At 39.5% G+C, this 15338-nt stretch overlaps 1 protein-coding gene across 4 annotated transcripts in view; it reads left to right on the plus strand.

The window, feature by feature from the left end:
* F8 (coagulation factor VIII) overlaps positions 1–15338 on the plus strand; it is a 136860-nt gene that overhangs the window by 90466 nt on the left and 31056 nt on the right. For all 4 annotated transcript variants that reach the window (XM_035010634.1, XM_035010641.1, XM_035010651.1 and 1 more), the window contains 7 exons: positions 8154–8307; positions 10614–10826; positions 11103–11331; positions 11541–11723; positions 12817–12933; positions 13516–13587; positions 14996–15081. In XM_035010634.1, the coding sequence (XP_034866525.1) occupies positions 8154–8307; positions 10614–10826; positions 11103–11331; positions 11541–11723; positions 12817–12933; positions 13516–13587; positions 14996–15081 (1054 nt within the window). The remainder of the gene's footprint in view (positions 1–8153; positions 8308–10613; positions 10827–11102; positions 11332–11540; positions 11724–12816; positions 12934–13515; positions 13588–14995; positions 15082–15338) is intronic.

Consider the following 15338-nt stretch of genomic DNA (forward strand, 5'->3'; position numbering starts at 1 on the left):
TTGGGGTTGTGGGTTTGAGCCCAACGTTGCGTATAGAGATTACTTAAAAATAAAATCTTAAAAAAAAGAATGTATCTATCAAAGGTGTTTGTTGTAGTAATATGGCTGGTGACAGCAAAAATGACCCACCAATGGAAGTAGCTGGCTTCTCAGCTCAGGTGATTACCCTGATCCATCTGGGCCAAATCAGTGCTGTCTATGCACATGTGCTGGATTGTCATACACCTCACATTGCTTGCAAGTTTGCTGAGCTGAAGAAGATTGATTACTGTTCTGGGAAGAAGCTGGAAGATGACCCCAAATTCTTGAAATTTGTTGATATAGTTCCTGTCAAGCCCATATGTATTGGGTGCTTCTTTGGATATCCTCCTCTGGGCCATTTTGCTCTTCATAACATGAGACAGACCATTGCTGTGGGTGTCTCAAAGACTTCTGTGGCTAACAAGGTCACAAAGTCTGCTCAGAAAGTTAAACGAATGTAATCCCTAATATCTGCCACCTCAGTCTTTTTTTTTTTTTATTCTTATGTTAATCCCCATACATTACAACATTAGTTTTAGATGAAGTGTTCCATGATTCATTGTTTGTGCACAACACCCAGTGCTCCATGCAGAATGTGCCCTCCTCAATACCCACCACCAGGCTAACCCATCCTCCCACCCCCCTCCCCTCTAGAACCCTGTTTGTTTTTCAGAGTCCATCGTCTCTCGTGGTTCGTCTACCCCTCCGATTTCCCCCGCTTCATTCTTCCCCTCCCGCTACCTTCTTCTTCTTCTTCTTTTTTTTCTTCACATATATTGCATTATTTGTTTCAGAGGTACAGATCTGAGATTCAACAGTCTTGCACAATTCACAGCGCTTACCAGAGCACATACCCTCCCCAGTGTCTATCACCCAGTCCCCCCATCCCTCCCACCCCACCCCCACTCCAACAACACTCAGTTTGTTTCCTGCGATTAAGAATTCCTCATATCAGTGAGATCATATGATACATGTCTTTCTCTGTTTGACTTATTTCACTCAACATAATACCCTCCAGTTCCATCCACGTCGTTGCAAATGGCAAGATCTCATTCCTTTTGATTCTGCCACCTCAGTCTTAATCAGTGGTGGAAGAACAATCTCAGAACTATCTCGATTGGCCATGTAAGTTTAGTAGTAAAGGACTGGTTAATGATAATGCATCATAAATCCTTTGGAAGAAGAGAACGTTTTATGGGCCATTTGTTATTTTGTGTGTCACAATTTTAAGCTATTTATTTTAAAAATCAATACTTTTTAATGGAAACAACTTGACTGAAGATTATCCCAGAGCATGTGAACTTGAAAAACATTTAGGTTAGTTTCTGTCTTTTCAAAAATTTTAGATTGCCCAATCCTTATAAGTGCTGGCCTTCAAACCAACTAAATAAAGCATTTTTACAAATTAATTTTAGCAATACTATCCAGATGTAGAAAAACTTGTCACATTTACATTTATATAGATATATGGACACACAGAAACATGAAGATCTTACAACTTTTCTTTTTACTAATATTAATGGAGAGGACATTTAGGCTTAATTTCCAACTACTTCCCTCTGTCCCTTTTTCTTCCTTCTGATGAGATACTCCTCCCTAAAGTTTTCATGTCAAAAGATGGTTCTCAAGTCCTAGATAAGATGGAAATAGAAAATTTACATCACAGTGGTGCCTGGGTGGCTCAGTTGGTGAAGTGTCTGCCTTGGCTCAGGTCATGATCCCAGAGTCCTGGGATCGATCGGGCTCCTTGCTCAGCGGGGAGCCTGCATCTCCATCTCCCTCTGCTGCTCCCCCTGCTTGTGCTCTCTCTCTCTCTCTGACAAATAAATAAAAAAAATTTTTTTAAAGATTTTATTTATCTATTTGACAGAGAGACACAGCGAGAGAGGGAACACAAGCAGGGGGAGTGGGAGAGGGAGAAGCAGGCTTCCTGCTGAGCAGGGAGCCCGATGTGGGGCTCGATCCCAGGACCCTGGGATCATGACCTGAGCCGAAGGCAGACGCTTAACGACTGAGCCACCCAGGCGCCCCAATAAATAAAATCTTTTAAAAAAAGAAAATTTACAACCCAAAGGCACAGATTAAGTGCAGGATAATTCTGTTTCCAGTGTCTTGATCTTTTCAAGCATTTTGAGAGGAATCAGCAGAGGTTTGGAGGATTGGCAAAAAGGGCAAGTGAACTTTGAACTTCTAGAACCATACCTTTGACCCTGCAGAGATTTGCAAAGCAAAAACAGTTGTCTCCAATTCCCCCAAAGAACTGGGTTGTAGGCTTTGCTTTGCCACCTTGCTAAGTATCTGCAACTTCTGGTACTATAGTTCTTTTTTTTTTTTTTTTTTTAAGATTTTATTCATTTATTCATGAGAGAGAGAGAGAGAGGCAGAGGCAGAGGGAGAAGCAGACTCCCCGCGGAGCAGGGAGCCCGATGCGGGACTCGATCCCAGGACTCTGGGATCATGATCTGAGCCGAAGGCAGACGCTTAACCGACTGAGCCACCCAGGCGTCCCGGTACTATAGTTCTTATACTTAAAACAAGCTGGCTTGCTCAACTCTCTGGATACAAAGGATCCCATTTGTTTAGCTAGGCCTTTGAGTTTCTCAGAGCCAAACTAATACCTAAGCCTTTTGGTTTCTGAGATACTTTCTTTGTGACAGCCTTTACCTCATATGCAACAGTAACTATGGAAACAGAACCGTGGACACCAACAGTACCCAGCAAACTAGGGACTGGGGACAGGCTTAAACCAGTAGGCCTAAAAGAATGGAGACTGCAGACTGATTCCAAACAAATAGAGAATTGCAGCTGCCACCAGCAGTTCCCAATGTGGAATCTGGGGAATAATTCCAAACCAATGGGGAATTGCAAACTAAACCATCAGGAATTCCCAACATGGAATCCAGGGACAAAACCGAAGACTGTAGTTTAAATGTTACTGCAGACTGGCCATTAGAAGGCCTTTGTGCACCTCCGGCAATTCCCAACATGGACTAAACCAGGAGACTCCATTAATAGAGACAGCAGATTAGAACTGAGGAAAGGACTAAACCAGCAAAAGACTGCAGACTGGAAATGGGGAAGGGATTCCAACATGGAATTGTGGACTGGACCAAGGGCTGAAGACTGGCTCTTCCTTAGAGCCTCCTGTCAGTCTAGACTGACCCATTAACCCTGGATTGGAAAGCCAATTAGATGGGGAGCTTGAAAACAAAAAGCGGAAATCAACTGAGGAACTGACCAATGACCCTTGGAAACAGCAAGAAAGACAGTGAACTTAAAAGGGTTCATGGGGTGCCACACCTGTGCTTCTTGTTGCTTCTGAATGCTATCAGAGGTTCACTTTGGATCCCATTGCTGCCACCAAATCTGTTAAAAAAACAAAAATCAAATAAATCAGCTTATTAAGTGATTATGAATCAGGCAACATCCTATCTAGCAAGTAGAGAGATGCTCTGAGTGGTACAAAATGGAAGTGGTACAAAACGGGTTTTTCTAGGCAGGAGGGTGGGGCAAGGAGGTTATGAGCACAAGAAAAGGGTCATTTCAGCCCAGGATCTCTTCTATTTGGGGAGAAGGGAACAGTAGGATTTTTATCATGCAGATGACCTCACTAGTGCTGATCTGGAAATCTCAGACTGACTGTTAAAAGGTCACATTCCTGGGATTGGTTGAGATTGTGAGCCTTGATTTGCTGTTGGGGGCAGGGGACAAATGACTCCAATTTGGGCTTTTTTTTTTTTTTTTAAGATTTTATTTATTTATTTGACAGAGAGAGAGATAGCGAGAGCAGGAACACAAGCAGGGGGAGTGGGAGAGCGAGAAGCAGGCTTCCTGCCGAGCAGGGAGCCCAATGTGGGACTCTCTCCCAGGACCCTGGGATCATGACCTGAGCCGAAGGCAGACGCTTAACGACTGAGCCACCCAGGCGCCCGAATTTGGGCTTTTTTAAAACAAAACAAAATACAACTAGATGCTGTTTCCAAGGTACACATCTAAAACATGAGTATAAAAGGCTGAAAGTAAAAGGATGGAAAATGGCATGCCTTGCAAATATTAGCCAAAAGAAAGGTAGTGGGTCTTCTGCTTCTGGGTAGAGAATAGGTCATGGCAGGCTAACACTCCTGCTGCAACAACTATAAAAACTAGATAAACTTTAAAAATCCATATTTTAAAAATCTTTGGAGAGCTGTGGAGCAATAAGAATTAGATGCACTAAAATTTAAGTGGGAGAGGACCACCTAGTTGCAGTGATGATCATTAGTTGTTTTCTTTCTTGGTGGGCTTTGCTGAAATGCCTTAAGTGCTGAGGGACCAAAGACTTTCTAAGCTCTCAATCAAAAGTCTAAGAGGGCCATGCCTGAGAAACAGGGATAATTAATATTTTAAAGAAAATAGTGGAAAGATGGACAATACTTGATGTGGGGCCACGAGCGAATGGTCAAGAAATAATTCTTGAGATGTTTTAAGTGTAAAAAGGTGCATTTTCTATAACATGAAGCTGGTGGTTATATGCTTAGGCTTAAGGGGGCGGGGATGTGCAGGGAGTATTAGATCATAAAAGTCTTCTTCAAATTTCTACTTGTAAAACTGTCACATTTCTCTGGTGCTTATCATTCAGCTCAATATTAACTATTGGAGAGATGTACAGGCAGTCATGAGACCATTTAAGAATGTAGCAACCAGCACATATTTGATCTTTATTGGAACTATGCAGGCTATAGGTCAGCCTTCTGGGCTAAAGGTGAACATTTTTCTGCTTCTATCCCTCATCATACTGATAAGAAGATGGAGAATTACAGTTGGAAATTGGAATCTATTTTTAAAAACTCAAATTGTCATTCTAAAATATTGGAAAATACAACATCTAAAATTAAAAACTCATTGGATGAGTATAATTTCAGGCTAAACACTGCGAAAGACAAGATTAGGGTCAAGCAAATATATCCAAACTGAAGCATAGGAAGGAAAAAAATGAAAAGAACAGAATAGAGTATAAGAGACAGGTGAGAGAAACACTCTCAAATGATACAGCATAAATATAATTGGAGTCCTTGGAGGAGAGCATGTAGAAAATGGGACAGGAAAAAAATTGAATGTCTAAAAATTTTCCAAAACTGATGAACCATGTCAAGTCACAGATTCAATAAGCTAAGTATACCCAAAGCATATTAAGTACAAAGAAAATTGCATGTAGGCAAATAATCAAACTTAAGAAAACTAAGGATAAAGAGAAACTATTAAAAACCAGAGGGAAAAATATACATTGCCTCCATAGGAACAACAAGATTGATAGCCAACTTTTCAGTCAAACTACTAAAACAACACTGTCCAATAGAACTTTCTGTGATGATGGATATGTTGTAGATCTTCACTAATATGGTAACTACTAATCATATGTGGCCATGGAGTACTTGAAATGTAGCTAGTGTGATTGAAGAATTGAATTTTAATTGTATTAAATTTAATTAGTTTAAATAGTCACACATAGCTGGTGGCTACCCATTTGACAGCACAATACCAGAAGATAACAGAATGATATCTTTAAAATGAAAAATACTGAAAGAAAAATGCTAACCTAGAATTCTAAACCCAGAGAAAACATTTCAAAATGAAGTTGAAATAAAGATGTTTTTAGAAAAACAAACGCTGAGAGACTTTGACACAATAGACTGGTGCTAAAAAGTGCTGGGACATTTTAATATCCATATGGAAGAACATTAAATTGGATCCCTAACTTAGACCATACAAAAAACCCACTCACATTGGGCTATAAGTCTAAATGTAAGCATAAAACTATAAATCTCTTAGAAAGAAAAATAAGAGACTATCTTAATAGCCTGAGGGTAGGGAGAGAATTGACATAGAAAAAGCACTAACCATGAAGGATTTTTTTGATAAATTTCACTACATTAAAATTATGAACTATGCTCATCAAAATATTAAAAAAAGAATGAAAAGATTATCCACAGAATGTGAGATATTTGCAGCACAAAAGGCCAACAAGGATTCATATCAAGACTGTATAGAGGGGGTGCCTGGATGGCTCAGTCGGTTAAGCGTCTGCCTTCGGTTCAGGTCATGATCCCAGGGTCCCGGGATCGAGCCCCGCGTCGGGCTCCCTGCTCGGTGGGAAGCCTGCTTCTCCCTCTGCCCCTCCCCCTGCTTGTGTTCCCTCTCTGGCTGTGTCTCTCTCTGTCAAATAAATAAATAAAACCTTTTAAAAAAAAGACTGTATAGAGTACTTCTTTGATTCAATAAGAAAAAAAGATTACCCGAGAGAAAAATTGGCAAAAACAACAATAACATCAACTTGGATAGGCATTCCAAAAACAGGAAATTCAAATACCTAGTACTCACAAGAAAAGATGCTCAACGTCATTATTAATCAGGGAAATGTGAGATAAAACCACAGAGACACTGCTGTGCAACCACTAGAATGGGCAAAAGTGTAAAAACACAGTATCGAGTGCCTGTAAAGATTTGGAGTAAATGGAACTCTCATACATTGCTGACAAAAATGGAAAATGGCACAGCCACTTTGGAAAACAGCATGGTAGTAGCTACCAAAGCTGAATATATGTATACTCAGCAGTTCCACTCCTAGATATGTGCCCCACAGAAATGCATATATACATTCACCAAAAGATGTGTATAAGACGGTTCATAGCCAGGGAGAAAAAAGAAGATTCATAGCAGGAACAGGACTATGTTTAAGCACCAAAAATTAGAAATGACTCGAATGTTCATAATTTTGGTATATTCACACAATGGAATACAAACTGTGGCTGCACACGACTATGTAGATGAATTTTACAACCATAATGCTGAGTGAAAGAAGCCAGAAACAAAAGAACATACAATATGGTTCTATTTACATCAAAAACAGGCAAAACTAAACTGTATTCTTTAGGGAAGTGTACATAGCGGTAAAATTGTGAAGAAAAGCAAAGAAATAATTATCATAAACATCATAATGGGGGTTACCTTTAGTGGGGAGGAAGTATGTCATTGGAAAGGTACAGAGTGAGCCTTCCGTGTTGCTGGTAATGTTCTTCTTGATCTGGATGGTGGTTACATTTTTATACCAAAACATTTATATTTTATGTACTTTATTGTATAATTTTAGTTCACAATTTTAACAGATTTTTAAAAAGATTTTATTTATGGGGCGCCTGGGTTAGGGGAGTGTCAGGGAGAAGAAGAAACACACTCCCCATGAGCAAGGAGCCCAAAGCGGGGCTCAATCCCAGGACCCTGGGATCATGACCTGAGCTGAAGGCAGATGCTTAATCGACTGAGCACCCAGGCACCCCTTAACAGATTTTCTAACTTTTTTTAAATTTGTTTGTTTATTTATGTCATCTCTACACCCAACGTGGGGCTTGAACTTATAACCCTGAGATCAAGAGTCACAGGTTCTACTGACTGAGCCAGCCAGGTGCCCCCAGGTGTTTTTTTAAGTAAAGAAAAGTAGTCCAAGGATTGAACCCTGGGGCTGTCTTATATTGAGAATATGTTTATGAGTCCTACATACATTTAACATTCAACAAATATTTTTTGACCACCTACTATGTGCCAGACACTTGTTCCAGCTGCTGGGAATACAGCAGTGGACAAAACAGACAAAATCCCTGCCTTCATGGAACTTATATCCTAGCGAAGCCTGGAGAGAGATGTCAGGAAGATGGGGTGGTTAACTATGCAAAATGTTGCTTAGTTGTCCAAAAAGATGAAGACGTAACAAAATTGATTATCAGCTTTAATAAGCCACTCACATGATTTGGATAGTGTCTCAATATTAGTGTCTCAATATGGATGATCTTCATCTAGATCTCTTTTGTGAGCTCTCAACCTCTGTATTTGCCAATTTAATTTACATAACTGTCCCATGTGTTTAAAACTGTATACCCCCACCTACTTCTCCAGGGTTGCCTATTCTCAGTGAGTTGCATCACCATCCATCCACTTGCCCAAATCAGAAACCTGGAAGTACCTTTAATTCTTCTTTCTCCCTTCTCTGCTCCAATTCATCATCAGTTCTATGGCAAGTGTCTCAAATACAGGGAGAGCAAGAATGTGAGGTGTTTTTGGTCCATGAAGATATTGCTCTTCCTCTGCTTTTTTTTTCCCAGGGCTCAAGGTATGGATGTCCCTCAGTTCAAGAAGGTGGTTTTCCAGGAATTTACTGATGGATCCTTTACTCAGCCCTTATACCGTGGAGAACTAAACGAACACTTGGGACTCGTGGGACCATATATAAGAGCAGAAGTTGAAGACAATATCATGGTGAGTTGAGGACAGTGAAAGTTATAAGAAAATTAATCCCACATATATATTTTTGTTTCTGATTATAAAAATAATGTATTCTTACTTTTGAAGAATTTTAAAGTATAGAAAATAAAGAAGTTGAAAAATAATCCCATAACTACCATTTTGGTGTATGTTCTCTTTGTCCTATGTATTCTTCTCTTTATGTGTTCAAAATTATACAGTGTGTAATTTTACCTTTTCTTTTTTTAAAAGATTTATTTATTTATATTAGAAAGAAAGAGCAAGAGTAGGAGGGGCAGAGGGAGAGGGAGAGAAAACCCAATGCAAGGCTGAATCCCACCACCCCGAGATCACAACCTGAGCCGAAACCAATTGTCAGAGGCTTAACCGACTGTGCCACCCAGGCACCCTTCTACCTCTTCTTTTTTGACTAAATATCATATTGTAAATATTTCTTATGTCATTAGAAAGACTTTCTAAATATCTTTTTTTAATGATGGCATAATAGTCTATTACATGAATTTATGGTATACTTAGCCATTTACTTTGAACAACTTTTAAATAGTTTGTTATGTTTTCACTAGTTTGATAATGCTGCATTCACAACCCTTTTCCTAGGACAAAATTCCAGAAGTGCAATGTACATGAACATTTTAAGACTTCCCCTAATGAAAAAAAAAAAAGACTTTCTCTAATGAATTATCTGTTAATGTCCTTTGCACATTTGACCTTCTGAGGGGGTACTTATCAATTTATATTACCTTATATGCTATACATTTTTCCAAGTTTGTCATCTTTTAATTGTATTTATAGCGGTTTTTTGAAATAAAACAGGTTTGAATTTTTGGTAGTAACCCATAAGTCTTTCCTTTATGACACATACCTTTTATGTTTATAAAAATCCTTCCCTATAGAAAGATTTTTTTTCTTAAAATCACTTATACTTTCTTCATCTTTATTTTACAGTTTAATTGCTTAACATTTAACCTTTTAATCCCTAAGTAATTCCTGTAGACTAGAAGTGATTTTGGTGCATTGTGTGAGCCAAAAATGAAAGTAGTTTTATTCTTTTCCAAAAATAGTCATCCATTGGCCCAATTGATTATTTACATTAAGGATATAGAAGGATCTAAAATTATGGGATTGTGAGCAATTCTTTTTCTGTTTTGGTTCTTATTTTAGTTTACATATGTCCTATGAAACATGTATAATTTTTTGAAATCTGAAGTCTTTTTTAAAGATCATATGCTTCTTCTTTGCCGATTCGGATGCCTTTTAATTCTTTTTGTTGTCTGATTGCTGAGGCTAGGACTTCTAGTACTATGTTGAACAGCAATGGTGAGAGTGGACATCCCTGCTGTGTTCCTAACCTTAGGGGGAAAGCTCTCAGAAAAATGAAGGGGGGGAAATCGGAGGGGGAGACGAACCATGAGAGACTATGGACTCTGAGAAACAAACTGAGGGTTCTAGAGGGGAGGGGGGGAACCATGAGAGACTATGGACTCTGAGAAACAAACTGAGGGTTCTAGAGGGGAGGGGGGTGGAGGGATGGGTTAGCCCGGTGATGGGTATTAAGGAGGGCACGTACTGCATGGAGCACTGGGTGTTACACGCAAACAATGAATCATGGAACAATACATCAAAAACTAACGATGTACTGTATGGTGATTAACATAACATAATAAAATAAAATTTAAAATAAATAAATAAAGATCATATGCATTCATCCTGGAATTGTCATAAGAACCATATGTGTTAAATCTTGGGCTTATGCTCTCTTAAAACCCCTGGGATGATATTTTCCCTTTTACTTTTCAGTTGCTTTTAAGTATTTAGGAATTTTCTCTTTTGCAACTTTGAGTTCATGCTTTAAATATTTTAGAGTTCAAAAATTCCTCAGTTTCAAAAAAAAAAAAAATTCCTCAGTTTCCTCCATAGATAGACCCTTAGGTTTGGTCCTGACAACACCCGTCCTCTGTACCACTTCCTTTGGGTATTAAGAACTTGGATAGGGTGCCTGGGTGGCTCAGTCGTTAAGTGTCTGCCTTCAGCTCAGGTCATGATCCCAGGGTCCTGGGATCGAGCCCCGCATGGGGCTCCCTGCTCAGCGGGCAGCCTGCTTCTCCCTCTCCCTCTGCCTGCTTGTGTTCTCTCTCTCTGTCAAATAAATAAATAAAATCTTTTTAAAAAAAATAATTTGGAAAAACTCAAAAATAGGCATTACTATTAGGGATGTGAACCCTAAGCCAAGGACTTTATATGATCCTAAAACATAATACTCGAATTCTTTTTTAAATTTTGTATTTAATTTTTCTCTGCAGGTAACTTTCAAAAACCAGGCCTCTCGTCCCTACTCCTTCTATTCTAGCCTTATTTCTTACGAGGAAGATCAGAGGCAAGGAGCAGAACCTAGAAGAAAGTTTGTCAACCCTAATGAAACCAAAATTTACTTTTGGACAGTGCAGCATCATATGGCACCCACTAAAGATGAGTTTGACTGCAAAGCCTGGGCTTATTTTTCTGATGTTGATCTGGTAAGCACTGGCCACTTACTGGTTTAAAAGAAATGGATTTCGTGTTATCTGCTAAGAATTTTGCTATTTATTGTAAGCTTAATGGGAAGCTTTCAATAGGAGAGGTGCCATCATTTTTGTGTTTGAGAACTATCACTCTGGAATCTACTAAACAGGAAGGATTGTACTATGGGAAGATAAGGAGTGGGTTAGAGTGGCATAAAAGTTGATAAGAAATCTATGCTGGTTCATAGGTGAGGGACCTTATATTCATAGGATTGATGTCTTCTCTCTCAGGAAAAAGATGTGCACTCAGGCTTGATTGGACCCCTTCTGATCTGCCGCAGCAACACACTGAACCCTGCTCACGGGAGACAAGTGACCGTGCAGGAATTTGCTCTGTTTTTCACTATTTTTGATGAGACTAAGAGCTGGTACTTCACTGAAAACCTGGAAAGGAACTGCAGAGCTCCCTGCAATATCCAGAAGGAGGATCCCACTCTTAAAGAAAATTACCGCTTCCATGGTAATATATCCCACTCCCAATTATTACTCAGTGTGGAATGAAGCATGCAGTACAACAAAGGAGCCTGGAGCCTGAGGCTTGGACAGTGTATGAATTGAGCTTATATGTATGGGAGTGGAATCCTCATAGGAATCAATATTTTTTACTGGAGTAGAGGGAAAGAAACTTCTGTAACAGATTTCAACAGCCTTTTCTGTGTTCTCCTCCAGCAATCAATGGCTATGTGAGGGATACCCTCCCTGGCTTAGTAATGGCTCAGGATCAAAAGATTCGATGGTATCTGCTCAGCATGGGCAGCAATGAAAACATCCATTCTATTCATTTCAGTGGACATGTGTTCACTGTACGGAAAAAAGAGGAATATAAAATGGCAGTCTACAACCTCTATCCAGGTATGAGCTAATTTGTACTCTTTTTTTCTACCTACTGTACTTGAGTGCTTACTTTAATTGGTCTAGGCACTGGGGAAGCAATCCGTGAACAAAGCACATAAAGTCCCTGATCTCAGGTAACTTACTTTTTCAAGTAACTTTACCCTACAGAGACGTAATAAATAAATTAGCCAATAAACATGATAATTTCAGATACAGATAATGTGCTATAAAGGAAATAGAACAGAAAAAAATGGATAATTAATGTTGTAGCACTTGCCTGGGAAAAGGGGATTTTCCCCCATCTCAAATCCCACACAGCACTAGTAGTTATCCAGAGTGATTTGTTTATGTCTGTAACCAGTATATTGATTAAGCACTACTCACAATATTGATCAAAACACAGCTTTATTTTAGCTTTCCACTGTCCCTTTAAAACAGGTTTAATAGTGGGAGCAAACTTCCCGTTTCTGTGTAAAAATTCCAAGAAGTTCAGTGACTTTTCTGCTCACTCTTAAGTAATAAACACCCAGCAGTCACTTCACATCACAAATATAGTTCAAATCCAGAATTGCAATGTCCACTCCAAGATGTCTACACTGGGAAAGGGAGGTATGGTTGAGTCTTCTCTTCCTGTACCTGGCTGCTGCTTCAGTAAATGATAGGACAGTTCTTATCTACTTACAACTGGCACCTTTATTCTAGGTGGTCACTTGTGACTCATTCCTCAGCTTCTTGCTGCTGGGGTTACTTTAGCCCTGAAGGCAGCCCTGGTGGACTAGGTCCACGAGGACCTCACCCTGACTTCCTTTTCCCAGGGAGCTCACATCTGGTCGATGGGCGAAAAAAAAAAAAAAACCTTTGGCTCTGAAAAACCCTAAAAGTGCAGTGGCTTTCTCCTGTCTCTCCCATTTCCCAGGGGTCAGGGCTATCAGAACTCAATCCCCAGTACCTCCAAACTGGAGGGGTCACATAGCAAGCATTTTGGCTTTGAGGGGTCCAAGAGTGGAAGAACTGACTTAGGTAGATTTCCTTTGATGTTCTGCATAAACCAATGTATCTCATGCTTTTTCAGTAAAATGAAATAGTTTTTGTTCCTTTTGTTTTTGATAAGGTGTTTTTGAGACTGTGGAAATGCTACCATCCAAAGTTGGAATTTGGCGGATAGAATGCCTTATTGGCGAACACCTACAAGCTGGGATGAGCACTCTTTTTCTGGTGTACAGCAAAAGTAAGTAGCACTTCAGCCTATTTCTAAACGGCTTTCCTCCTTCCTAGGATGGCTGCTTTTGTCAAGAAATAAATACAAGCTCACAGTCATTAGCAAATCTACAATGAATATTGCTGGTAGAAATCAGCAGAGTCCTCAGAGAAGGGCAGATATGTTTGAAGCTTTGAACAGTTTGAACCTGAAGCTCTAAATATTTAACAAACTGGTGCTAAAAAGTAGCTTAATTCTCACAACTTTGTGAAGCTCCAAGATCTCCAAGAGCAAAATTTGAAACTGAATTTTGGTTCAGTTACCAAAGATAACTTACAAATATGGCTTGGAAGAGTTCAAGATTTAACCCTAAACAAGTAAGAGAACCACTGAGTTCTTCAGCTGCAGAATGTGGAAGGTTCTAGCACCTTCCTATTAGAGTGAATTAAATGACATAGATAGTACAGTAAAATATTTAGTACAGTTCTCAGCAAATAGTAAACAATAAAAAATGTTGACCATTTGTTTGTGTTCTCCCATTTTCATTGGCTTGCATTTGTGAAGCTGAATTTATGTACTGCTAGCTATCATGCTCCTCTCCTTTGATTTCAGAGTGTCAGACTCCACTGGGAATGGCTTCTGGACGCATTCGAGATTTTCAGATTACAGCTTCAGGACAATATGGTAAATACCATTATTTTGTCTCCAAAAACTGGGCTGATTATATCTTTTTTTATTTCTGTTGGAGAGATTTAGATAGCCCATCCATCTCCATGCTTCTATTAATTTTACTCCGTAAGTGCCTCTTAAATCCATTTTCTCTTCTCTGATCCCTACTGTTCAAGCTACTATCATTTCTCATTACCACCTCCTTATTCCCTAGTGCTCCCCTTGAGTCCATTGTCTTCAGTGTGGCAGGAAGCTACACTTTTCTATGAGCAGTGATAGTAAAGCTTGAATATGATCTATTGACAGTTCTCAAATATTGCTTTAGAGCAACAGTGAGCAAACTATGGCCTACAGGCCAAATCTAGCCCACCGCCTGTTTTTATATAGCCTTCAAACTAAGAATTATTTTTCTAGTTTTAAGTGGGCAGAAAAAGAAGAAGAATGTTTCATGACATGTGAAAATTATGTGAAATTCAAATTTCAGTGTCTGTAAATAAAATCTTATATTGACACATACAGCTCTACAACAACAGCTGAAACCAGATGATCTGCAAAGCCTAAATTATTTACACTCTGGCCATTTACAGAAAAAGGTTTGTCAACCCCTGTTTTAGAGGGAACAAAATGCCCTTTTAAAACAAGGCCTGATGGGACACCTGGGTGGCTCAGTCAGTTAAGCGTCTGCCTTCAGCTCAGGTCATCATCTCGGGGTCCTGGGATTGAGCCCCATGTCAGGCTCCCTGCTCAGCGGGGAGTCTGCTTCTCCCTCTGCCCCTCCCTCCTGCTCATGTGAGCTCTCTCTCTCAAATAAATAAAATCTTTAAAAAAAGAAAAGAAAAAGGCTTGAGAGTTATATGCCAAAATAGTATTATTTTTCTCTAGGCAAAAAGATGATTTTTTTTAACTTTCATTTTTACTTACGTTTTATTTTGCATTTTCTAACTTTTCTACAAGGAACATACATTGTGTAATGAAGAAACAATGATAGCATTTTGTAGTACTGGTAACACATTCCAGTGTCACCTAATTAGAGGTGCTAACAATAAACGAAATTATTAAATTTAGAAAATAAAATACTATGCTTTATGCCTTTATCTTCTCTACACCTAGGCTTAGCCTTTCTCAAGAGAGCAATTTTAGGGGGCACCTGGATGGCCCAGTCTGTTAACTGACTCTTGATTTCAGCTCAGATCATCATCTCAGGGTCCTGGGATTAAGCCCCACGTCGGGCTCCCTGCTCAGCAGGGAGTCTGCTTCTCCCTCTCCCTCTGCCCCTCCCCCACCCCATTCCCACTCATGTGCTCCCTCCCTCTCTCTCTCTCAAATAAATAAATAAAATCTTAAAGGAAGAGAGAGCAATTTTATTCCTAAGTGTCTAGGACCAACACAGCTGAATCTAATCTCTCTCCTTTCTTGGGCAAAGGACAGTGGGCCCCAAAGCTGGCCAGACTTCATTATTCCGGATCAATCAATGCCTGGAGCACCAAGGATCCCTTTTCCTGGATCAAGGTTAGAAAGTGCATCACATTCAATCGCAACATGTATTCCTCTTGCAAGCTCAAAACAAAAGTCATTTTTATCAAACTCCAGGTAACCAACAGGGAAAGAACTGAAGAATAGAATAGCTTCTGATTTGTACAAAAACAGTCAAGAATGAAGAATAGAATATTTGGGAATAGAATCAAGTATGCTGATTTGTTTGTTAGTCCAATCTGGTAAACTAACTTGGAGCTGGTGACTGAAACAGTGTCTTTAGGCTTACTCAG

The sequence above is a fragment of the Mirounga leonina genome, unplaced genomic scaffold (assembly GCF_011800145.1).
Source record: "Mirounga leonina isolate KUSES-001 unplaced genomic scaffold, KU_Mleo_1.0 Mir_101799, whole genome shotgun sequence".
Taxonomy (NCBI): Eukaryota; Metazoa; Chordata; class Mammalia; order Carnivora; family Phocidae; genus Mirounga; species Mirounga leonina.